At 42.9% G+C, this 25,739-nt stretch overlaps 1 protein-coding gene across 1 annotated transcript in view; it reads left to right on the top strand.

The window, feature by feature from the left end:
• Positions 1-4,987, top strand: part of ATP12A (ATPase H+/K+ transporting non-gastric alpha2 subunit) — a 29,552-nt gene extending 24,565 nt beyond the window's left edge. Inside the window, exons 18-23 of the mRNA XM_054049517.1 lie at positions 853-976; positions 1,431-1,576; positions 2,520-2,653; positions 3,455-3,556; positions 4,200-4,291; positions 4,488-4,987. Of these exons, the coding sequence (XP_053905492.1) occupies positions 853-976; positions 1,431-1,576; positions 2,520-2,653; positions 3,455-3,556; positions 4,200-4,291; positions 4,488-4,516 (627 nt within the window). The 3' untranslated portion in view covers positions 4,517-4,987. The remainder of the gene's footprint in view (positions 1-852; positions 977-1,430; positions 1,577-2,519; positions 2,654-3,454; positions 3,557-4,199; positions 4,292-4,487) is intronic.
• The last annotated feature ends 20,752 nt before the right edge of the window (positions 4,988-25,739 follow it).

Raw genomic sequence — 25,739 nt, 5'->3', positions numbered from 1 at the left:
CAAGAAGCAATAGGCTTAAACTGCAGCAAGGGAGGTCTAGGTTGGACATTAGGAAAAAGTTCCTAACTGTCAGGGTGGTTAAACACTGGAATAAATTGCCTAGGGAGGTTGTGGAATCTCCATCTCTGGAGATATTTAAGAGTAGGTTAGACAAATGTCTATCAGGGATGGTCTAGACAGTATTTGGTCCTGCCATGCGGGCAGGGGACTAGACTCGATGACCTCTCGAGGTCCCTTCCAGTCCTAGAATCTATGAATCACATGGGATATGTAGGATAGCAAAACAAGCAGAGGCCTAGAGTGAAAGCAGCTGGATTTGGAGGAGGAGAAAAAATAAGGTGAGGAGGGGAGCAAGGGAGAGTGGAAAGTAAAGGCTTCGCTCATGTGCATTGACCAGTAACCCACCTGGCCAGGCCTTTTGATCAAGACATGCAGGCAGTGAACTATCAAGAGAGCACATATATTATCAGTCAGATCGTCCTCAAATCACCTGTTTGCTACAGTATAGGGAATGACCACTGGGCGTACAAATGAGGCATCCTCTACTGTCCCCATAAATTCAAAAGACCCCTCCTCTCCTTCCGGTTTCATCCAACCCACTGGTGTGGATGAGCAATATGTTCATGGCCCCAAGGAATGTGTTTCAGACCTCACCCAAACCTTTCTATGGTCCTGAACTGCAGACTTCATTGAAAAGAGCCTTTTATCATTTGCTCCTTGACATCTGGGGCACTCAATGTTTACATAATCCAGCTAACAGACATTGGAGAAAGAACAGCCAGATTTTATTGAATCTCCCAGAAGCAGGCAGAGGTGTGCCAGTGAGGTTCTGAAAGACAATTTCTCTTGTAGATTCCCTCTGTCGCATTAGCCTATGAGAAAGCTGAAAGTGACATTATGAACAGGAGACCCCGGCACAAGAAGAAGGACAGGCTGGTGAACGAGCAGCTCGCTGTGTACTCCTATTTGCAGATTGGTATGTTGGGTCATTCACATAAGAGATGGCTAGGCAGGATGAGGAGAATGAGAGTCACTGAAAGGCTCTTGAATTCGGTTCCTGGCCACAGGAAGGAGTGTAGAGTGGTGTTAGAGCAGGGGGGAGGGAGTCAGGACTCCTTAGTTCCATTCCTATGAGCTCAACTCATTGTGTGAGCTTGGGCAAACTTATTTAACTTCCCTGTGACTGTGTGTGCACCTATGCAATGGTTACAGAAATGCTTTATCCATAGGAGTTGGGAGGCTTAATGTAGAGTGTGATGAGATTCTTGGTTAAAAGGCTTCCTATACGATCCATGCAAAGTACTATGGATCCAGAAAGAGCTAGTTCACTCTGACTCTCAGAGGATTTTTTTCTTGTTTCTCCTTCCTTCCCCCAAATACATTAAGTCTCACTCCATCCCTTTCTTATTTCCCCCCCTTCTACTTTGCAGGGATCCTACAGTCGATTGGAGCCTTCCTGGCCTATTTTACCGTGTATGCTGAACAGGGCTGGCTTCCTAACACACTGCTCGGCTTACGTGTCAATTGGGAAGATGATTACTATAATGACATAGAGGACAGCTATGGGCAAGAATGGGTAAAGCATCTGTAAAAAATCCTCTTCAGTTAAATCCCGTGTTATAACTGGAAATGGAAGATTCTCTCCCCTCACTGGGGGTGGGATGCGGGGGATGAAGGGAAGCTTAGAAATGTTTGGAGGTGGACCTGATGGGGAAAGATTTAATTTTAACTTTATGCCAATAGATATGAACTAAAGTTTCCCAGGTTAGATTTCTTGGAGCTGTTCTTTGGCTTTGGTCATTCAACTTCAGAGCCCACTAACTCAACATCTAGAATTCACCTCTTTTTGCTTCTCTCCTACCCCTGACACCAAACATCCTCCCCTATTTCTGTCTCAGCTATAGGTTTTTGTCAACAGGAGGCTCTCCACCACTCTTCCCTCCCTTTCTAGATTATGTTTAGATCCCCTCTACTCCCCCAGTGCTGCTTCTGCACACCACTACTGTCCAGCTGTGATGATACTCTCTATAGTACAATACCGATTCTCCCCTTTCCAGCACTGTGATGCAATGTTGCTTAAATTCCATAACCTCTGGCTGACATTAAATGAGTGTTAAATAGAACCACAACCTCAAGATTTAATTCCAAAACCCAATACTGAAACTAGGTCCTAACAAACGCTGTTCCCTAGAGGAATTCCTGCTGCCCAAGACCGTGATGGTTGTGGGGAGCTCCCATCCTTACACTGTTCCCTACAGCAATCACCATAAGCAGAGGCAGTAGGTGAATTGATATGAATTCCCCACCGCCAAGGCTCTCAACGTTCTCTACCGCAACAGCTAATGGGAGAGAACAATAGATTCCAAGCTGTTATACAAAAGTGTAAAGGTAGAATTATTCCAGACTTATACCCATGTAACTGGGAATCAGTCTTCAGACTATGCAGCCATTCTTATAATGTAAGTACATACTCTTCAGTGCCTGACATGTAACAAAGATACTTTTTTATTCCTTTTCAGACTAGATACCAACGGACATATCTGCAGTGGAGTGGCTACACTGCCTTTTTTGTCAGCATCACAATTCAGCAGGTGGCAGATCTGATCATCAGGAAAACAAGGAGGAATTCCATTTTCCAGCAAGGTCTTCTCAGGTGGGTGCTAAACGTTCATTAATGGGAAGGGGGTCTTAGCCTGGAGGTCTAACAGTCTGATCCAGCCTCTGTATGTTCCTTAGGTGAAACTGGAGTCAGAAATAACTTCCTCCATTCTTCCTTCTTGTTCCTACCAACTTTCTCTCCAGCTTTTCTCTATCATCCAAGTTTCAGTTAGCAATGAAAATAGCCCCAAGAAAAACAGCTGTTCAAAGTTGTTTGAATACTGACATTTCAAAATTAAAATGTTTTAAAATGGGATTTTCGCCATTTCACGCACCTCCCCACCTCCTTTAAAAACAAAACAGAACTATAGAGCTAATCGATATTTTGCAAAATTTCCAAAAAGGAGAAAATGGCGTTAAAGCTTTTTCATTACTTTTCAGCCAGCTCTGGTAGACTTGACTTCCAGGAGTTATCAATAGGCCAAACTCTGTCAGATGCTGAGCACCCTTCAAGGCCAATTGAAGCCAAATGATTGAGGGCATCCCACAGTACTGAAGCCACAATATAAAAGCCGACATCTTGTCTATATGACCTTTATGGTCCAGGATGAATGGGCTATATTCAGTTTTGCATTCAAAAGGAAAGACACTGTATCTAGCCAGCATGTCTGTCAGAACCGCTGTCCCTTCTGAAATTCTCATTATGGGCTATAGCACAGAGCCTGCACCTAGTTAAGTAGGACTTCTACTCAGATTTGTACCTTTGGGTTATATAGTGTTAGAATGGTACCAGCTAATCTTAGACCCTAGTGTTATACAGATCACATAACCATCTTCTTTACTGGTTTTCTTGTAGGAATAAAGTCATCTGGGTGGGTATATTCTCCCAGATAGCAATCGCTCTGATTCTCTGTTATGGTCTCGGAAGTGTTACTGCCTTGAACTTCACGCCCCTTCGGTGAGTTCCAATTCTTCTGTGTTCTACCTCTTCTTCAAATGTACATATACACATTACATGGTTGGAAATCTACGCTCAGTGGCATGGCTGATTGGAGGGGCATGCCATGTGGAATAAACTTCTTAGATAGCAGAATTCAAAGACTAAGTCTTAGGACATAATTACTGAGTTGAGTTGGCTGAAATTTCTCAGTCAAAAACATTGGAACAATTTTTCATGACCTTTTCCCCAAAAACATGTCCCATTTTTGGCCAGTTCTATTACCAAGGATAGAGAAAACAGTTTATACAGAATAAGAACCTCCCTAGCCCTTATTCCAGAACTCATGCTATTGGGTGAGGCTATAAAACGTTTGCTTGACTACATTTTTATTTAAAATGACTTTCCTTTCATATGCCAATCCAGTTTCTGATGTCTTCCATCGGGGTATCACAAGAGAGCCTCATTTTGCAGCCCAATTTTCAGAGCAAACAAGTTCTCCTCATTTACAGATTCAGAAAGGTCAAAGGGCCAGATTTTTTCTCTAGTGACAGCATCAAATCAGCTGTTTGCACAGCAGGCCCTCACAGAATTCAGCTGGAGGGACTGCTCCTTTCAAATGGTAAGATCTGATTCATGAATCTCCTTTCTTTCCCTTTTCCAGGGTTCAGTATTGGTTTGTGGCCATGCCTTATGCCATCTTGATATGGGTCTATGATGAAATCCGCAAGCTTTTCATCAGGCAATACCCAGGAAGTAAGTAGAACCCTCCCTGGACCTAGAATTCCATTCTCAGTCCATTTCTACCACCACAACCCTTCCCAACCCCAGCCGTATCATTTTGATAGAGATGATTTTAAATGGATTATCTAGATAATGCCTTATTTAATTTTCTTCTACTGGAAGAAAAAAAATCCTAATTCCTTGATATTTTCCCCTCCTCCTATCATAGGTTGGTGGGACAAGAACATGTATTACTGAAACAGCCGTCATCAGTGTTCCTTTCTCCCTGCTGGAGAGTTCTTTAATTGTCTCAACCAGCCTCGGCTGCTGAATGGTCCTGTCTGTGCAATAGAAAATAACCACAGGGGTTGCCCTCATCATGAAGAAACAAGGACTTACAAGGCTGAAAAACCACCTTACACTGTACTGTAAAGCTTAGATTTGGCTAAAAATTTAAATGCTAGCTATTTTTTTATAAATACTTTTTTTTCCTGTTTAAAGTGTATAAAGTTAATGGAAAAAACCTCTTATGTATATAGACATTAAGGAAATCACACATTTGTAACTTAAGGCATTGACTTGCACTAGGTTTGTTCAAGCTGTTTTATTTGTTTGCTGTTTTGGTGCAATTGAACTGTGAGCAAGTGCATATGCAGATCTGAGTTATGTCACCAAGGATGACTAGACTGTATAGGCACAATTTGATAATAAAAGGACTTTTTCCAGAAAGCAGCTCTCTTCATTACTCATCTTCCAAAGGCACAGTTAAAAAATTGCAGTGGTGTTGGATGACTCGGGGGATTGGGAGTAGGTTACAAGGCCCTTCAGTCACTGGACAGAGTCCTGCACAAGCTTAAGAGTGACTGAAGGCCATTTCCATGAGATGGACTACGGAAAATAAATTCAGGCTCCCAGCTCCCACTGAAGTCTATGGAATTGATGGTGGTGGCACCTTGCAGTATTTGCTGAGCATTTCACAGGATTGGTACCAACAAAAAAAACTTTGAAATAATTTGGGGCCAATCCTGCACAGCATGGCACAGGAACTGAACGATGAACATCTTTCTCCTTTACTCTCAACAGTTACAAGAGCTGCAAGCTTCAAATGTCTACTCTGGCTCTGATTAAATTAGGTATAGCCTCCGAGACTTTGTCTTAAACTAGTTTGTAAAGGTGTGATGCTAGCTTCTGTAACTAACTTGGTCTAATACACACCTAAGACTCTCAGCCAGGCAAAGCAAGTTGCAATGCAGCATAATCATGTTAAAGCTTAGTAGGGAACAGCAGAGCACCTGCTGAAGTACAGTTTGCCTTGTCTGAAGGAGAGCTTCAGAAGGTGTTACTTGGACAGCTAATATGCTCCAATAATACACCTTTAACTCCTAATCCTCTAGACAAAACCTTAGGGAAAGAGGCAGGAAGAGCAAGGGGTAGGGAGAGGTACATTTCTACCCCGATATAACGTGACCCGATATAACACGAATTCGGATATAACGCGGTAAAGCAGTGCTCCGGGGGAGGGGGAGGCTGCGCACTCCAGTGGATCAAAGTTCAATATAACGTGGTTTCACCTATAACACGGTAAGATTTTTTGGCTCCCGAGGACAGCGTTATATCGAGGTAGAGGTATATAGTGAAAAGAACAGGGAGGGGGAAGGAAAGTGAGATGCTTTCAGCCATAAGGACTGAATCTTTCAAGAGACCCACACCCGTGCAAGTGCCAAAAGTGACTCTGAACTGAATTCTGAAGCCTCCCTCCCCAGACCTCCTCCCTGCATTCCATCTACTGTCAGGGTAGCAATCACATGTGGCTATTGGACAAGATACCTTCAGCCTCATGCACTTACACAAGTAAAAGGACTTAAAGCAGAATGAGGAGCAACAGCAGCGCAAACAAACAAATTGTGAGGGTGAGTCCAGATTCTAAGCATCCACCATCTCAAGCTGCTTATCACACAGTCCACAACCCAGCTGAGACCTATATAAATGGTTGTATATAAATACCTTCCCCACAGTTATAGTCTTATATTAATTAGTCAAAATCACTAGCTAAAGTGGAGGCCAAACAAGATATGAGCATACATTCCCATACTAGACCAGGACAATGGTCTCCTGAGGTTTGTTGTTCTGTCTCCAGCACTGACTTACTTCAGAGGAAAGAGGCTTTTACTCAGACTGTAAACCTTGTGGAGCAGTGACTTTTTTTTGTTGTGTTTGTACAGCTCCTAGCACAATAGGGTCCTTGTCCATGACTGAGGCTCCTACACAATATCACAATGCAAATAATAAATCCAGCAATGTGTAAAATACTCATAATAGTGCTACACTGTTTGAAATTTGAATAATGAGAAGAAAGAGGTTGAATTTCAAAGATGACCACAGTTTTGTAAAACATTTTGTTAAAGCACCAGGTTCTTTTGAATAAACATGGCCTGTTTTCACTGCAAAAAAGTAGACCATTTTCAAGCAAATGAGGGGCAAATTATAAACAAAAAAACAAGGGGAGAATGTACTCAGTTTGGGAATAAAAGAAAGTTCTTCATAGAAATCATCATCCAACAATTCACTTTCTTTTTTAACGCAGCTTTTCAATGAGAAAAGAGCCATTTTGTTTAAACTGTCAATAAAGTGAAATCAAGAGGCGTGTGAACTTCCATAGGACAAAGTCTGTGAATTTTGCACAGCTCTGCTAAAACCCAGGCAATATTAGACAAGCATTGTCTACCACACACAAACTCCCCAGTAGTATAAAATAACCTGAGGCACCCTTCCAACTGATTTAGGTTAGAGTACAATGTGTGTAAGGAGTTGACAATGCTAAATGACAAAGACTATTCTTACCCAGAGTCCAAGAGACCATAAAAGCATTGAGAAATCAAAATGACAATCTGAAAAACAATCTCAGATTAAGAAGTCTGATGTCTTCTGGCTCCAAGAGATGCAGTCTGGGAGGAATTCTTATAAAGAGGTTATCTTGTTATGCTTAAATTCTGCCTGCATCTTGGTATTATAAACACTTCAGGTTAAGAGTGGGAGAATGTGGTCTTGTAGAACAGGGGACTGGGAGCCAGGACTCCCGGGTTCTATTCCTGTTTCAGACCCAGCTTGGTACATTATTATTTGTACTGGGGTAGCTCCTAGCAGCCCCAGTCATGGACCAGGACCCCACTGTGCAAGGCGCTGCACAAATACAGAACAAATGATGGTATTATCATTATATAGGATTTGTTGATAACATTGCATTCCACAATAATGAGCAGAAATCTTACATTGAAAGCATGCTGGCTAGGTAGAATCTTTGCTCTCTATGCAGGACTGAATAAAGATCAAAAAGAAGCAATGCCAATTCTTTGCATTTTGTATAGTTCCCCACCAAGCCCATTTTTCTAAAAGAAAAGTGCTTATGAAGAGAGCTGTTTTCCTTTCTAAAACTTTATTTTTCAGGTGGTCAGAGAGACTGGGGGAATAGGAGGAGCAGCACTTCCTCTGTTGAGGAGGTATGACATAGCATCCCAGCCATTACTTTTCAAAGTCAATGTAAATTGCTCTCTTAAGAAGAGATGTCTGATCAGACAGAGCTGCTGGGGATGCAAGGAGGGTTTGAAGAAAAGGCAAGTCACTCAGTGAATGGGGAGTGAAATATTTGTATTTTACTTACACATGGGAGAGGGGAAGTCCCTATGTGATGGATGGGATTGAAGAATGCGGGCTGGAGGGATGACTCTGTACTAATAAAAAAATCTAACAAAGAAAACATACAAAATCACCAAGCTTGAGAGAAAGAACTGTCCACATTTTCAAGGCCAAGATGCAGCACGGAAGGGTTCAGACCTGGAAGTGCATCCAGCTTTTAATTTTGATTTCATTGGAGAGTATTTTTTCCCCACGTCACAATTTGTTAGCTCTTCGCTTGGCAAAAGTTGCCTTTGCTACATAGGAACCAATTCCTCTTAAACAAAGGAACAAAAAGATTGTAAAGCAATATATTCACAACTCATCTAATGTCTCTTACAATCAGTTGAGGGCATGGTCTAGACATATGCCTTGGCAGAGTTAAACAGGGTTAGGTGGGAGGTTTATACACATACATGCACAAATCAAGGAGTGTCTTGAGGCGATATTTCACAGAGTCAGGGAAACAAAATTAAAGCACTTAAGTGTGGCAGCCTCTTCCACCCCAAAGAAAACCTGCAAGGCCTTTTTGTGCCTTATTTATTAATGAAACAATTGAATCAAATAGACTTGAGGGAGGGGGGGGGGGAGGATGTTTCAAGATATGAGCCTGACCGTTCCAAGTGCTGAGCAGCAGAACGCCAACTGAAGACAGGAGTCCATAAGAACGGCCATACTGGGTCAGACCAAAGGTCCATCTAGCCCAGTATCCTGTCTTCCGACAGTGGCCAATGCCAGGTGCCCCAGAGGGAATGAACAGAGCAGGTAATCATCAAGTGATCCATCCCCTGTCACCCATTCCCAGCTTCTGACAAACAGAGGCTAGGGACACCATCCCTGCCCATCCTGGCTAATAGCCATTGATGGACCTATCCTCCATGAACTTATCTAGTTCTTTTTTGAACCCTGCTATAGTCTTGGCCTTCACAACATCCTCTGGCAAAGAGCTCAAACTTTGCTTTCGATCAGTCCAGTAAGTGGCTGTGCCTCAAAGACACACAGGAAGGAGAGCAGAAGTTACATCAGAAGGTAACTTCTTTACACAGTCAGTCATGTATCTTACTACCGCTATGCTGCAAGGATGTCAAGAGTTAAGTTTCTAGCTCATAAACTAATACCTTTTTTAAAAAAATATGAAATTGTGCTTTCTTGCTTCAGCCTTGGCCAAACCAGTTGGGCCAGATGTCCTTACTGCTCACATTTGAACTACTTAACTTTCCATTGCCTTCTTTGTCCCCTTTTACACTTTATTTCTTTGCACAGTTTGCTCTGGTTTGAACTAGCTTTCACCACCCCTCCCCCCAACGCACACACCCTTCTCTTTTTGTGTGTCTTGTTGCTAGGGTATTCCTGCCTGCTGGTCCAGAGGCCACAAGCTGAAACCTGAAAGTTGGCTTAAGGTGAAGTGTTTATCTGCATTCAAGTGAGGGGAATTCTGCAGGGAGAGCCGAGTGTCACTTTATAAGGTGAATGATTCCTTACAACTATTTACACAGACAAAGTGTGCTGCTTTCTGAGGCTTGAGGTCTGAATCCAGGCACTACCAATGTCCTGCTGTGTGCATCAGCGCATGCATGCACACCCTGCTTCACCAGGAGATTGGGAGCATGATCCCTACTAAGTAGTAAGCTCATGCATGATCCCTACTGCATTCAGACACTGGGAGTTTGTATTATCTTCTAAGCACTCGGATTTCAGAGGAGTCAGAGGCATGGGCACTTCATCCGGTCATTAATCCATCTTAAATACTATATTAATAATAATATCATCTAGCTCTTATGTGGCTATAAGCACTTACAGCTATAGCTCTTATATACAGTAGGACAGATGCTGCTCTCAGATTCACACATGCAACTCCTAATGGAATCAGCAGGAGACTCACATGCCTATATGAGGGCACTATTTGGTCCCTTCGGTCAGCACCTCAAGTAGTATATAGTTCCCATCCTCAGAAGCCAGTGGCTCAGAGTCTGAATCCTGAAAAGTTATAATCATGTTCCCACACTCAGACACTTTCAATGCTCCCTGCTGCTATGGAAACAGTCTTTGTGTGATCTGACTATTTCAATCCATAGACTGATGAGCTAGCAGTACACAGACACTACCACAAGAAACACTCACCAGCCTGCATATCAGGATATTCTTGCTCCATCATAGAATCACAGGAGAGGAAGGGACCTCTAGAGGCCATCTAGTCCAGTCCCATAGACTCATGGTAGGACTAAGTAATATCTAGAATACCCCTGACAGGTGTTTATCTAACTGTTTCACTCTTCCCTCATAGGTCATGTTTTCTAGACCTTTAATCATTTTTGTTGCTCTTCTTTGGAATTGATCCAAATCTTTCCTAAAATGGGGCATCCAGAACTGGACACAATACTCCAGTTGAGGCCTAATCAGTGTGGAGTAGAGTGGAAGAATTACTATCTTAACCCTAATGATCAGGAATCCTAATTCTAGCTTTGGCATTACACATTTAATGACCAAATAGGTCATAAGATGACAGGCCACTTAAGAAGGCCTGTCATGACTCTGGGACTTATAATTTTAGGGAGTGGAGTGCATCTCCACTGCCATTAACTCAGAGGTACGGCTTGTATTTTGAAAACATAACCATAGCCAACTTACATGGGTGAAGAATTTTTCCATTACCTTTCCAGCAGTGCCACCTCGGGAAGATGGACCATCTCAAAAGATCAACACAGCATAGCTGGTCAGTGGCTACATTGTTTGTGGCTGTGGGTAGAAGATAAATGTAGCTGTTCATTTTATTTCCCCCAGAAATCTCCCAACAGCTGTTGGCTTTCCACTAGGTTCATTACAGTTGCAACATCTATTAAAATTAGAAATGGCCATAGTGATGCTGGAGAGACAAATCCAACCTATTGTCTGCCTATCCCTGTAACTGCAGAGTTTTATTGATGGTGGACCTTATCAGTGAGCAGTAGCTAGTCATCTATCAGGCATGATAGAAATGCAAGACATTCTGACTGTCTCTCTAAAACTATGTACATTCATATGCACATATATTGCACTGCACACAAAATATAATAATGATGATATTCAGGGCTGACGAGAGGAAGCAAAAGGGGGACAATTGTACCAGGGCCCTGAACTTAGGGCTCCTCCATAAACATCAGTAACGCCCATGTAAATAAAGTGAAATGGGAGAGAGAAGGGCTCTAATAAACGATGTATTAAGCTCCCAAATTTCTCTCAACAGGCCTGATGCTGCTCTTGGGCCTTGACAAGGTCCCAGTGTGGTCTCGAGCACTGCACAATTTGGGGCACCCTGATTTAAAGCCAGGCCCCAAGCCAACTACTATGTTCCAAAGATTAACAGAAAAACACTGTCCTTGTGAACTCGCAAATTCAGGCATTTCCCCCTCTGCGGGTACTAGAGCTTTCACACACGAAAAATGCCTTATCTCCTGCATCATGTCTGTATGTGCTTGTTAAACCTGCTTTGATCAGGAAAACTTATGAACTGTTTCCAAATCAAGACAAATCAAAGTGACTGAAAAACTAGTACAGACCCACCAGTGCGACAGATATCCTATGAATGGAGGCTTTCTGGCTACATTGCAAATTCCCATCTCTGCTCTCCCTATAATCACTCGATCTATCTAGCCCCCAGGTCACAGCACCATAGAGGAATATGTAGTTTGCATTCTTAATGGCAGTTGGTTCCTTACGCAGACATTAATTGGATTCCATTTGGCTTAAGATTGTAATCATTCCATTTATAAGGTGAGGCAAGAAATCACAAATTTCAATTATGGATGAAAAATTGTGGGCTGGAGAAAAGACATACAGGCTAAAAAGAAATGCCAGCTGCAGAGATCACTTTCCCCACGTGCTTTGGCTATACTATAAAGCCTGGTGGAAACAATCTCTAGACTGAATGACGGTAGCTGAAGAGGTACCGACTATTGTGTGGTGTCCTTAAACCCCCATGAGATGTTATCTTCAAAGCTTATTAAGGATCATTTAAATGCTAACATCACTAAGCATGGCTATTTATGAAACAAAACTCAACTGGAATCGACTTTGGCTAGTTCAGCGCTGTTGGATTATCTTTGTATTTTACCAGAAATTTTCAATAGAATGGCAGCAAGCCACTTCATCACTGCCTAACGCATCGGGTACACTGGACTGCAGGCACTGCCTGGGCTACTCCATGCACTGATGTGTCAAAAAGAATGCTTTTCTGGGATAGCATCCTGGCTTTTATGTAGCACCTGTCACCACTGAGGTGCAGCCATGTTTGAGGTGGAGAGTGGCAACTAGACTTGGTCAAAAATGTCTAGAATTTTCAATTTCAGTGGGAAAAATGGGTTGACATTTTCAACGAAAAATTTTGCAAAAATTCCATCCCTGAATTTCAACCAGATTTGGAGCTCACTTGAAATTTATGATAAAGTATTTAATAGAAACTTAAATTAAAACAACAACACACAAAATAAATAAAATGGTGACATTGTTGTGAAAACTAGGATACCAAAGTTTGGTGCCCACTAATTATAGCCCTGATTCTGCTCCTCTATAATTCTACGTGGAGAAGGGGATTGTCAGTGAATTCAAGGAAGCTGTCCTTACATGAAAGGAATTCCATTGACTTCAATGGGTTACTCACAAGTAAGGGTTGTAGAACCAGGTCTTATATATTGAAGTCTCTGGGACTACTCACATGAATAAAGTTTGCAGGATCAGGCCAACCGTTTGTAACGTAAGACAGAAAGGTAAAGGGGAATAAAACCTAGCACCTTATGTCCCAGTCTCTCCCCATCACTGTCAGAAAAGGTGCTTTCCCTCCAGCCACGGTCTCCTACATTTAAGAACAGTGTAGTTTTGAGGAATTATTATGATTATTATTGGTATTAAAGCAATACCTACATTACAGCAGTGCCCAATGAGGATCAGGACTCCATTGAACCAGACACTGTAAAGACACCTAGTAAGAGATGGTGCTGACCCCAAAGAGTTTACAAGCTAAACAGAAAAGACAACAGAGGCATAAAGAAAATGAAGTGACTTGTCCAATATTACACTGTAGGTCAGTATGAGAGCCCCGGAGCCCCACTCCAGTGCTCTAGTCTCTGAACAGCCCTTCCATTCACTCCACTTCCATTTAACACTTGCAAAGAATTCGGAGAGCTGCTGGTTAAGAAACAGAAATCGTATGTGTTTATATCAGAGATCCCAGTTAACAGGCTGATTCTCCAATAGCAAGTGTCCACAGGGGTAGAAGATATTCCTCTAATCAAGATTTCAGTACAGCGAACATGTCACTAGATCAGCACCCAAAAATGAAGCTGTGCACAGGCCCCCACTAACTCTAAATCTGCCACTGTCAACATGACTTGAAGGATTAGCCAGCAGCCCTGTTCTCCTTCCACCACCCTGACCGTGTCATATTCATTCAGTAGATGCTGCTGCTGCAAATACGAAAGGTAATTCTGCTCCCTAAGGGGGAAATCCTCCCCCCAACTCTCAGCCTATGTACCCTTATGCTGGCAATTTCCACTGAGGCAGGGGTGGGTAAAAAGGAATCTCAAGGCAAAGGCCACTACTCCAAGTCCAGCCTCAGGTCAGAAATGTTCTCTGCTGTCCTCAAAATCCCTCCTCAATTGGGTCAATACCCTCTGGCTCCAACCCCTGCCTGACCCATCCAAGAGAGCCGCTGCTGCCTGTGGACTCCTGAAATCCCTTTCCCCAGAGGAGTCGATCTGTATCAATTCTCCTGCAGGCAGGGCTCTCTGCAAGCGGAGCCTGATCCAAAACCCACTCAAGTCAAAAGGGATATTTCCATTGACTTGAGTTAACTTTGGATCGTGCCCTTGCAGAGAAGGGAAGGGTTCAGATTTGGGTCTTAGAGGCTGTTTCCTAAGCTCCACAACCTTGAAAACCATAGTTAAACTGAAACACTCTCTGTAGACATGGCTAGGTTGATGAAAGAATTCTTCCATCTACCTACCTATTGCCACTAGGGGAGTGGATTGCCTACACCAGTGGTTCTCAACCAGGGATATGCGTACCCTTGGGGGTACTCCAGGTCTTCCAGGGGGTACATTAACTTATCTAGATCAGTGTTTCTCAACCTAGGGGTCACAGGACAGGTTTAAAGGTGTCACAAGTGCAGGACTGGCCTTAGAAGGTGGCAGACAGGGCAACTGCCTGGGGCTCCACGTGACAGGGTCCCCAGCAAAGCTAAATTACATACTGCAGCCCTGGGCGGCTGGGCTCAGGTTTCAGACTCCTGAAAGGGACACAGTAGTTGGGAAAGGTTGAGAGCCACTGACCTACACAGACAGCAAAACCCCCTTTGTCGGCGTAGGAAGTGGCTACAGCACTGTAGCTGTGCCACTGTCACACCCATAGTGTAAACACGCCCTGAGTCGATTGAGAGATTAGCCCTTACCTTCACTGGCTGACCAATCACTTGTACATAAAAGGTTCAGGGAATTCTGGTCTAACTTTAAAATCCACAGTGTGGAAATGGAAACCCAATTCCCAGGCCTCCAAATTGTTCATCCAGTCATTTCTAATCCAAAGTAATCAACTTTAGCCGTGGAAATACAGCAATTAGTGCTACACCAAGGAGTACAATTCAGTGCTCGTTAGTACTCCACACCACAGAAGGTACTTAGCTGAGAACTAATCAGAAGATATTAGTCGTTTTAGCACATAAGACTAGAAGTGTAACCTGGGGTAGTATAGTCAATATAAGCAAAAAGAAAAAGTTCAACTCACTTTTATTAGTGTTTACACAGCACAGCTCCTCCAACAAGTACATCACTTCCCTACATGGTTGGTCTGGTGCAGCACGATTTTCAGAGAGGCACAGGTAGTTCTATTGACTACAGTAGAGTGAAAGCTAATAATTTTTGAACACCTGGGGATGGCACTGCTCCTGTGGTCTAAGGCCTTGTCTGCAGTAGGGACTAGCCTTCATTTCAGCCATCAGTGTAGCTGAACCAATACAAATTGCAATTTTCCAGGACTAGGCTTGGAGCTTGCCCCAGGGTAGTTACACCAATGGCTAGAAGGAGGGTTAATCCCCATCCTAAATACCAGATATTGGCATGCATACTTTACTCACAGGAGTATTCTTTCCTTGTGGCACTCCCTGGGCAAAAAGGCGTGTTCTTAACTCCAGGTAAAATCCTTGTGAAGACAAGGCACTTTGTCACTTGTACATGAGTTAGCAACTCAAGGTAAATACTATGTGGGACCCTTGGGTTAAACTTGAGTTGCTGACTCCTGTAAAAATGGCATACTGCCTTGTCTTCACTAGGATTTTCCCTGGAGTTAAGAACTCACTTTCCCCCCCAATGAAGACAAGACCTGGGAGGGTGGGGGGCAGTGTTAAGGGCTAAGTAAAGGTTACAGCTGTGAGTAAGGGTTTACCAGATCAGACCTTCATATTGTCAGCTCTTCAAGGCAGAGATTTTATAACTTTGCCTTTGTGTTAAGAAAATTTCAGTCCTTAGATACCTTGAGTTTACACCTCTCACCATTGCCTAGCTCCAGTGTGAAACAACACTCAAGCTACACACAGCACTTGTGTTAGCAGATGACGAATTGAGCTCACTCAAGTGTTAGCCTATGCCCCCCAATGGGCCAGTCAACTGGAGTTAAAAACATAACCACATTCAAGTTCTGGGTTTATGAGGGTGGATAGAACTCAAGTTAGGGGCAACACTCAGATGATCTCAAAAGCACTAATGCACACCTACAGGCCAGCCTATGTACAAATGCACAGGAGCAGGGAGAGCTCAAGGAGCTCCCCACCCATTGTATCTTGCACAGAATATTGTTGGGAGCAAATTTCCTGATTCCTCCTGATACCCTGTTGATTGCTATCAATCTAAAGGCAAGAGCAGAGTCTTGAGTCCTCTTCCCCCTTCCCCCAGTGCTAAAGCAGGCTAAGCACAGAGGAGGAACATAATGCTGCCCCTCTTTCTAGGGGTGACTAAACTCCTTCTCTAGCATACGTACCCCATCAGCTTCCACCAGGAATTCTGCTGAATCAACCAGGATGGACCCTAAACGCATCAGCCATGGTGCAGCACCAGTCAGACTCTTGCCCTTGAATGACTAGAAAACAAAAAACTTAACCCACAACACTCTCCTAAGCACTGATTTATTCTGATTACCCCTTTCAGCTCCTCACTTTGCAATGGCTGTAACTTCATAGCTTAGCAGTAGTAGCTCCTTTAACTAATGAAGGCCTCCAACATATCCTTAGTTCAGAAAAGTTTCATATGTTCAACATACTAACTCAAAGGCAGAGCACATTGTGAGATAGCTATCAACAGCCAGCAAAGAATCAGAATGCTTCCAAGCAGCCCAGCTGTGCTTAATGTCTCATGATTAACAGTTGATTAGCACACCTGGCTGCCAGTAGTTCATTAAGGGGAGCTGTTTAAATGCAGGGGAGTTGAGAAAAGTCAGCAACATGAAATGAGAGCAAAGTGCTATCATCTGGACACCAAAGAGTAATTCCATGGGTTTTTCAGTGCCCAACTTGAGACATTTTAAAGGAGGTTGATTTTCAAAGGGTGGGAGCTCAGCAGTTTCACATCCTCTAAAATGTCTCAAGTTGGGCATCTAAAAACCACTAGTTGTTTTTAAAAATGTTCACAGTAATTGATTTGCAAAGAGCTTTGGAATTCTTGACCGGAAAGCCCTATAGAAAGATGAGAGTATTATTTTTTTGAGCAAGTGAGACATAACATATATGGAAGGATGGGAAAGAGGTTTAGATAAAGCAAAGACTAGCATGAACCTTTGCCCAGAACCTCCAGTTCAACATCTTGTTGAGGTCTGAAAAGTTTGGCTCTCCAATTTCTCTCCATTACCTTTTGTAATGTTTGCTGCCCCTCTGAAGTGTCTTCTTGTGTCTAGAGCTGAAGCAGAAGTGAGATGGGTTCTTCTTGCCTTATTTCCAGCACCAGTGGAAATGGAAAGGTCCAGAAATGTCATGTGCAAAAAATTACTACTTGCCTGACCTGCAGCCCAAATCTGCATAAGCCTCCAACCCCTCCACCTCACCCCATCCCACGGGTCACCTAACACATCTACCATAGCCACAGACAGACCAAAATGCAGGACTGCACTGTATATAAGAATGGAACTTCAGGGCAGCTTCTGGTCCCATTGAAGACAATAAAAGACCTCCCATTGACTCCAATGGGAAGATGATTTGGCATTTTACCAGTCACCTGGTGAGAGATAACAAGGAATGTCCTGATCCAAAGCCCATCTTGATAATGAAAATACTGCAAATGATTGAGTTATTTATTTTTCCATTTGGGGAACTCAGGTCATCCAGAGCTTCTCAGTTCTATCCCCCTACCCTAGCACCACATAGTCTCCATACCTCCCCAGCCACTACTCTTGTAAAATTTCCCACACTAGAAAGCAGATGGCTTTTCAGTCCATATATCTGAGAAGCTACTAGAAAAACCACATTGTTCTGTTCACGCCAGCCTCTCCTGTGAAAGTTCTATCGTGCCAGCTTGCCAGGACTGAAGCCCTGTGGAACTGCATTATAATATTCCAGACCAGGGACTGAGATGGGCCAATAACACCAGCCACCTTCTACTCTGATACCCCAACCGTCTAAGTGACCCTATAGCAGTCTTGCCTTGGCCAACGTGCTCAGTTTGCTTTATTTAACACCTATTCCAAACTCATGATCTTGGAGCTGAAAGCAGAGTTAAACACAGTCAGGGATGGGCAGCCTGTTGCGACATATCAGAGAGAGCTACAGCAATAGTACAGGAACTGTTCTGTTCAGTCACTAACGAGTCAGTTCCAAGCTGATCTTCTCTAGCTCAGAGGCTATGCCTGCCAGCCTTCCACAAACCCAGACACCCCATCCCTAATCTTTGCACTAACCCCTCCTCTGACGCATCAGTGCATCCTATGCAGATTCAAGGGCATATCTGGAAACCGGCAGGCCTGTTACAGATTACAGAGCAGAAACCGGGACAACTTCATTTGAAGATAGCAAAGCAGCGAGATCCGGTTCTGCAAGTTTTGCATATGTATGATGCCCACTGGCTTCTCCGAATGAATTGTTTGCAGGATTAGGTCCAGATTCCAGGGATTAGGTAGGCGGAACGTACATCAGATCACAACTTTACCTATGTATTTAGGGCTGGCCCTGGCTGAAGAACAAGGGGAATACATTTGCAAATAAGAAGCATTTAGATGAGCAATTTTTTATTTTCTACCCCCCAAAGTCTCTCATTTCTCTCACTCCCACTGTGTGCACTGGGGCTTGTTCAGAGACCTATCTGAGACAAGTTTGGTGGGGCTAAATCCCATTTGAATATGTGCACATTGCAAAAAACAAAAAACAAAAACAAAAAAAAACACAAAACACCATTGTAATTGACATTTACTGGCCCCTTTGGCCTCTCAGCAGAAACGGTACCAAGCATTTAACGGGGAGACAGGGCTGGGCCAAAGCCCATGGAAACACTCCCCTGGATCAGGTCCAGGGAAAGCAAAGGATGCTCTGACCTCTGACTCATTCCTAGGTCATTGTTGAGGCCACCTTGATGGAGGGAGCTTGTCACGGCCACTATCATGGGTAAATAGAAAACTTTAGTCTCCTGGGCCACTTAAAAAAGTCTGCTGGTACCAGCCTGTACCTGAGACAGGAGATGTGCTGGTACCAGCAGAGAAGGGGGGAAACGGTCTGTGATGAATGGATTCATGGATAGATTGTGCCTTCTCTTCTCTGCTGGTACCAGCAGATTCTTCTGTCTTTATGCACCACACCCCCCTCCAGGCACTGATGCCTCCTCTTTGGTCCCCTCCCTGTCGTAGGGCTGTTCATGCTGGGTCAGATGGGATCAGGGCTCCAGCAGCACAAAATAATCACTCTCAGTTTGTGCTGGGGGAAGCCTTGAGTGCATGGGGATGGTAGATGGGTGAGAAATTAAGCAAGGTAGCTGGGATATGGAGAAAGAGAGGGGGAAAGAACAGAATTATCTTTATTTAACCCCCCTAAGAGACTCACTTTTCCCATGAGGCCCCACAAACTATACATATTTATTATCTATGTAAACTCCCTCCTATGGGTATCTCTACACGGCAAGTGGCGGCAAGACTCAGGGCCTGAGCTGACAGACTCTGGCTCGCACTACACGGCTAAAACCAGCTGTGGGCTCGGGCTCTGATGCCCAGGGAGGGGGGGTCGGCTTCAGAGTCCAAGTCGCAACATCTACATGGCCGTTTACAGCACCATAGCTCAAGCCCTGCAAAGAGAGTCTGTCAACCTGGGCTCTGAGACTCGCTGCCCCAGGCTGTGCACCACGTACCTCACTGCTCCTTGTTCTCCCTCAGGGCCTGGCTTCCGGAGGTGCTGAACCCCCCATAGCCCCCACTGACTTCCCTTGCAGTTCTGGGGGCTCATCCCTTCTGACAAGGAGGACCTCTCTCTCTCTGTTTGTGGCAGTAAGTTTATGTGCAAATTGAACAGGGCCTAGCATACTCATAGTGCTTAACAAGGTGAGAGAAAGAAATGGGGAAAGAGGAAAGAGTGTGGGAGAGAAAGAAGTGAAGGAGAGATGGAGGGAGGGAGACAAGGGAATGGAGGGCTGAGTGAGGAATGGCTGGAGTGCCTGAGACCAAGTAGAAGGGTATCAAAAGCTTTGCATATAAAACAAATTGAGTAAGTTGAAAGAGAGCAGTTTTGCCAGCTATAAGCATCCAAAAATTGACAGTCACAAAATTATGAGAGTGGCTTAAAATCATGAGAGTTAAAAAGATAATAGATATTGGCTTCTCTTATTTGTTCTCTGCATTTAGGCTTCATGTTTTCTAGCTTTTCTCTGTTACCTGGAGGGTGGGAAACATTTCTTTTTTTTGATGCAGTTGTTCAAATGCAATGATGTAGACACCTCCGCAGTTTTTGGGATGCTTGGAGCCAGGGTTTTCATTTGGGCTCATCTTTAAAACATGACTTTGAATCTACATAAAATAGTTCAGTGGAGGATGTCAAAGTGCTTTGCAGAGGGCACAAGTACTATTATCTCATGGTACAGAGGAGGAACTTAGAAGCACAGCAAGGTTAAATGATTTGCCCAAAGTCACACAGCCAAAGTCAGTGTCAGAGCCAGGAACAGATTGTACTCTCAACAGTAGAATAGTGTCTTGTGGATCCTCTTCGGGGTCAGATCATGGCAGTATGAACTGAAGAAAGCTGAAATGGGCAACAGAGATAGCACAAAAGGGGCATGACTGTAATATTTCATAAAGAGACTCCAGTGGGTAATATACTGGATGACACACTGTATATCCTGCTAATTATCCTCTCTCTAGTTTGCTCATTTTTTGACCATCTATATTGTTTCCAGTGACGCCTCAGTATTCCCTCTCTTTCAAACCCTTCTAATTCTTCAAGGGAGTTTATTTCAAATACTCAAAACATGGAGTATAAAATCTAAATGTGGCTGTCTACGGGGATCCTTTCGTTTTTAATAATTACATTTAATTTAAGCCAATGACTTGACCGCTATTTCTCACTCTCTTCCTGATGCAAGAAGCTGATGTTCCAAAGGGCACTGAGAAGACTCAGCTGACTGGTTCTGAAGGTTACCACCTTGTGGTGCGAATAAGCCTTGATTGGCTCTGCTGGTGTGAAGACTGCAAACTACACCACCGCATTGCATGTAGAGTCTTTCAGCTGATGACATCAAAGCACTTTACTCATAACACATGGGCCTGAAAAGTTGGAAAAGCAACTGGATCCAAACTCCACAGCTGGCTCCCATCTCTAAAAACGGGCCAAATCAAAATCCTAGGTCTGAATGCTCACAATTTTTGCATCTGGGTCCAGATTTTGCATCTTGAGGCCATGTCTACTCACTACAGTCCTGTGAGGTAGGGGTTTCATTTTATAGATGGAGAAACTGAGGCACAACTATTGAGCTGCTTGCCCAGAATCATGCAGCGAGTCAGTGGCAGAGCAAGGGACAGAACCCACCTGCCCCAACTTCCAGTCCCCAGCTCACATACACATGACTTGAGAAGACAGGCATCCGCAAGCCAATTCAACAGCACGCTGCCGTTCTTTTGAGTCTTCATTTCAGCATTTCCAGTGAAGTTGTTATGAGAAATAACGTGGTGCCTTCCTTACACACTTCAGCATATCCTGGAGGATTTTCCAGTGATGAATTATTATTAATAATGTGTAGGAGCCAAAGTCACAGACACAGAGACACAGAAGAAAGATGGTCCCTGCCCCCAAAGAGCTAAGGTGTCATAATATCTTTCACCTCTTCAGTCAAGCAATGGCTTCCTTTCTGCTCTCACTGTTCTGTGGGATATTAATGTCTTGTTGGCTCTAGCCATCTCTTGCTGCTATAAGGTGGAAGGGGGCTCATCTTTTTACCTGTATTTTTATCTCAATTTTCTTTTTAAAGTGAAGTCTGTGCTGGCCAAATATGCCAGTCTATTAGGCTCCCAGGACACTGAAATCTTCTATTTATCCATTGTGCAACATGGGCAGCAGCAATGCAAGACCCCTCCCTTGCTACCCAACCAATCCATGACACAAAGGGACCCATAATGGGAACCAAAGCAAATACTTGTCCCACACAAGACAGAATCAGTCAGTGGAACTCAATGCCATAAGATACTTAGCAAAGAAAAAAGGTATTGGACATTTATACAGATAATGGATATATAGATAATGAGAATATCCAGAGTTATAATGGTAAGTATTAAAAATAAGCAAGTGCTTGGAGAAGGATATAAATGCTCATGCTTCAAGGCAGATGCTAACCTAGCAAGGGGTTAAGTGGTGTATAAATCTTGTGCTGGCCTTCTGCACAACATTGGGAAGATCATACCCATTCTCTCTTTCAATTGCAGGGGGAGGGCAGGCATTGGTGGAATTTAGTTCTTTCTCTCTTGTACATATTTTTCTACAAAGTGTTTTGTGAGCTTCTTTGCGAATCAGATCACATAAAAGCTGCCTTCTATGTAACTGTGATAAAGGAGACAGAAGTATAAAGCAGAAAACTCCAGCAGAAACCAGGACTGTCACAGGTCTATTGCACCCCATACCAAATGTGTCTCATAATGAAGAGCTACGACGGCATTTCAGAAGGTCTAGTTCTTGTGCACAACACAAACCAATCATCATAACCCACCATCTTAGCTGGCATTCTCAGCAGGAAGTCTGAAAACCATGAAGAGTGAGTTCCCATCTTTGGAAAATAGAAACTGCCAGACTGGATCAGACCAGCGCTTCACCTAGCCCAGTGTCCTGTCTCTGACAACAACCAGTACCAGCTGCTTCAGAGGACGGTACAAGAAATACTGCAGTTATGGGATAACCTGTTCCCAGGAAAAGTTTCCTCCTAACCCTAATTACCCATGTACCTTCAGTCCAAGGTCTCTGCCATGAAGTCTTAAATTCCTTCCCTGAACGATATCTAGGGTGCACATCAGAAAAAAAACAAAGGAGAATAAGTCCAAGTCAATATTTCCTTTCTGAGCTTGAGCAAGAGATCAGGTTGTTTTGCACGAACAGTTTTCTAGGTTGTGTTGGAGAAGCCAAAGTAACCAGACAGTTTACAGCACAGCCTCAATGTCTTCCTCATTCTTACATTTACCTTCAACTGAGAAAGGATATGTAAATACATTAAAGGGAAACTGTGTAAGGTGGTAAATCATTAACAAAGTACAAATAGCATCTAGAGTTTAAAACTAAACATCTAAAAATAATTTTCACCCCTGCCAGAAATCTGAGTTCAAAGATCTGCTGAGCACCTACGGGGGGCACAGAATCAACAATTTCCTCTTGAGCATCAATAAAGAGTCAACTTTGGATTTCTTGAAGACATAATACATCTCAGATTCAGCTCTCAGCTAGGGAGCAAATTTTTCAGTATTTCTCTGCAACCATGAAACTAGAAACATCCTTCTGGCCCCCAGTGAACCCTGAACTTCTGCTGTATTCACATGACTCCAGGGTTTTAAACAAACATGCCCCAAAATTTCAAGCGCTGGTAACACTGGAGTTTCCTCTGATCCCCCTGTAGCTTCAGGCTCTGCAGGCTTAGCCCTGGTCTACACAACCAAATGATGTCAGTATAACTATGTCGCTCAGAAAGATGCAGTTATACCAACTGAACTCCCAGGCTTCTCCCATCACCATAGTTACCACATCTCGGGGAGGTGAAGTACCTAGGCCAACAGGAGAAGCACTTCTGTCAGTGTAGACAGCATCTTCACTAGGCGCTACAACGCTCTATATGTAGACAAGCCCTTGGTCTTTGCTTTATACTCTCTGGTCTCAATTCATGGCTGTCCTGGGGCCACTTTGCAGCAGTTTGGGTGGCACAAAGTGGAAACAAAGCAGCCATTCTGCCCTACCACTGCCACCTTTATTCCAGGGGGCCCAAGTAGGTGAAAGATCCTCCTCTACCCCACAGGGAGCATTCCATGATACATAAGAGGTGGCTGGGAGATATTCCACTAGTAGGAAGCAGTGCAGCCCTTTACTCAGACTATTCCCCAGTTAGTATGTGCTGCCCAAATGAGACCTAAATCCAGGGAGGGGAATATAAGCAACAAACTTTCATCTCTGCATTGGTGCAGTCACAAATTCCTTCCTTTGTAAGCATATAAAAAAAGATACTCTCTCCTCAGCAGGGTAGATAAAAAGCAATCTTTTTTAATTTAATTTTTAAAATTTAAATTAAATATGAGGTTTCTTTAAAATTTAAAATGAAAATTTGAAATTAACAATGTATGTTAAGGAGTAGGCTTATTATAATCAATTAAAATCCTTTAAATTAAGTACAAGCAGTGCCATGTTTGCTACCAAGGTTTAAATAAAGTCACCCCATTGAACTGCTAGAAGTCACTGGCAATCAGAGATTGTTGAAATGCTAAACCAGCTTTTGACAACAATAGCACATGCAGATAGAAAATTTTATTCTTTTCAGTTTATGCAACCAGTTCAGTTCAATGATTAGTTCATTCAAAGTTAAGAAATCAGTTGGGAGTTGAAAAAGCAGGAACACTCATTTTCTTCTTTCAGTCTGTGAATAAAAACTGGGTGTGTGGAGGAGATCTACTAGTTCTAAAATCTTGAAGGACATGGTGACCAGAAACAATCAGTTAAATTCACTAAATGTAGATAAACTTCCCTTGTTTAATAAAGTTAGTTTTAAATTCAAAGTATGTTTTGATAAACTTTTTTTCAACATTTAAGGCAGTTTTGTGTAATAAAATAATCAGAATGTTGTTTTTGTTTATTTTAATTGCATTTGAATTTCTATTCAAATAGAGCTCGACACAAATGACAAGAAAAAATTACTTATCTAGTAATTAAGAGATGCATCATTCATCATTTTCTAACATAATAAAAAGTGTCACAAATTAAGAATCTGAATAAATGTAAGTGTAGCTATATAACTGTTTAAATAAACGTGTATGCATATAGTTTACTTTTCTAGTTAGTAAAAAGCACAACATTTAGTGTAATGGCTATATTTAGTTGCAAATCAAAATGGTTACCAACCAATGACAAACCTTTCTTTAGGAAAATAACTACAAAGTAGAAATGCAAAAGATGATGAAAATGGATATATTAACTCAACGTTCCCTGCTTGACAATTTAAATCAGGATTAAAATAGGTGATTTAAACTATCTATCCTGCTCCTCAGAGACTTCAACAACTCCAAAACTATCTAGAAAAGAAGATGGAAATGTCTGGGACATGTGTTGAGAATGAAGCCAGAACATCTGCCATGGCAGGTGTGCCACTGGACAGCTGAAGGAACACGAAAAAGGGGCTGATTGAAAGACTCCCCCTGGAGAACACTAGTTAGAGAGAGAAAACTTGCAGGACTTAACACAGAAGACGTACAAGCAGCAGCCCAGGACAGACAGGGATTGCAGAGCCTTGTTTGTGCCCTAAATGGCACTTGCCTGCATTGGAAAGATCCAGTGAGGGACATCCAGCCAGCAATCCCAATTAGTTAAGATTCTCCCCCTTTCTGACAGAGCCCTTTCAAGTCCTATATCTCAATTCTTGGAGTTTGTTTTTTAACATCAACCCTCATATTGCACAGAAAACACAGCTGTATGGCATAGTTATGTTTAAGTTATGCAAAATTCTAAGAAGGCAGAGATAAGGAACAAGGATCCAAACTCTTTCATAGCTAGCATAACAATGTAATATATTTATATCACAAATATAATAACGTTAAACTAAATTTACACTGTCACTAATCCTACACTGCATGTTACTTTGGACTTGGCCTCAGAAAGCCTGGTTTCTATTTCAGACCTTACCACTGACCTGCTGTGTGACCTGGGCAAGTCCCATCTAAAAAAAGATATATTAGGCTTGTAAAAAGTACAGAGAAGGGCAACAAAAAATGATTAAAGGTATGGGAGAGTTTAGAGTCTGGGACTGTTCAGCTTACAAAAGAGACGACTAAAGGGGGATGTGATAGAGCTCTATAAAATCATGAATGGTGTGGAGAAAAAGTGCTATTTACCCCTTCACATAACACAAGAACCGAGGGGTCACCCAATGAAATTAATAGGCAGCAGTCTTAAAACAAACATAAGGAAGTACTTCTTAACACACAACACACGGTCAACCTGTGGAACTCATTGCTGGGGGATGTTGTGAAGCCAAAAGTATAACTGAGTACAGAAAAGATTTAGATAAGTTCACGGAGGATAGGTCCATCAATGGCTATTAGCTAAGGCAGTCAGAGATGCAATCCCATGGTCTGGGTGTGTCTAAACCTTGGACTG

The sequence above is a fragment of the Malaclemys terrapin genome, chromosome 15, assembly GCF_027887155.1.
Source record: "Malaclemys terrapin pileata isolate rMalTer1 chromosome 15, rMalTer1.hap1, whole genome shotgun sequence".
NCBI classification, from domain to species: domain Eukaryota; kingdom Metazoa; phylum Chordata; order Testudines; family Emydidae; genus Malaclemys; species Malaclemys terrapin.
This window is presented reverse-complemented; position numbering and strand designations above follow the sequence as displayed.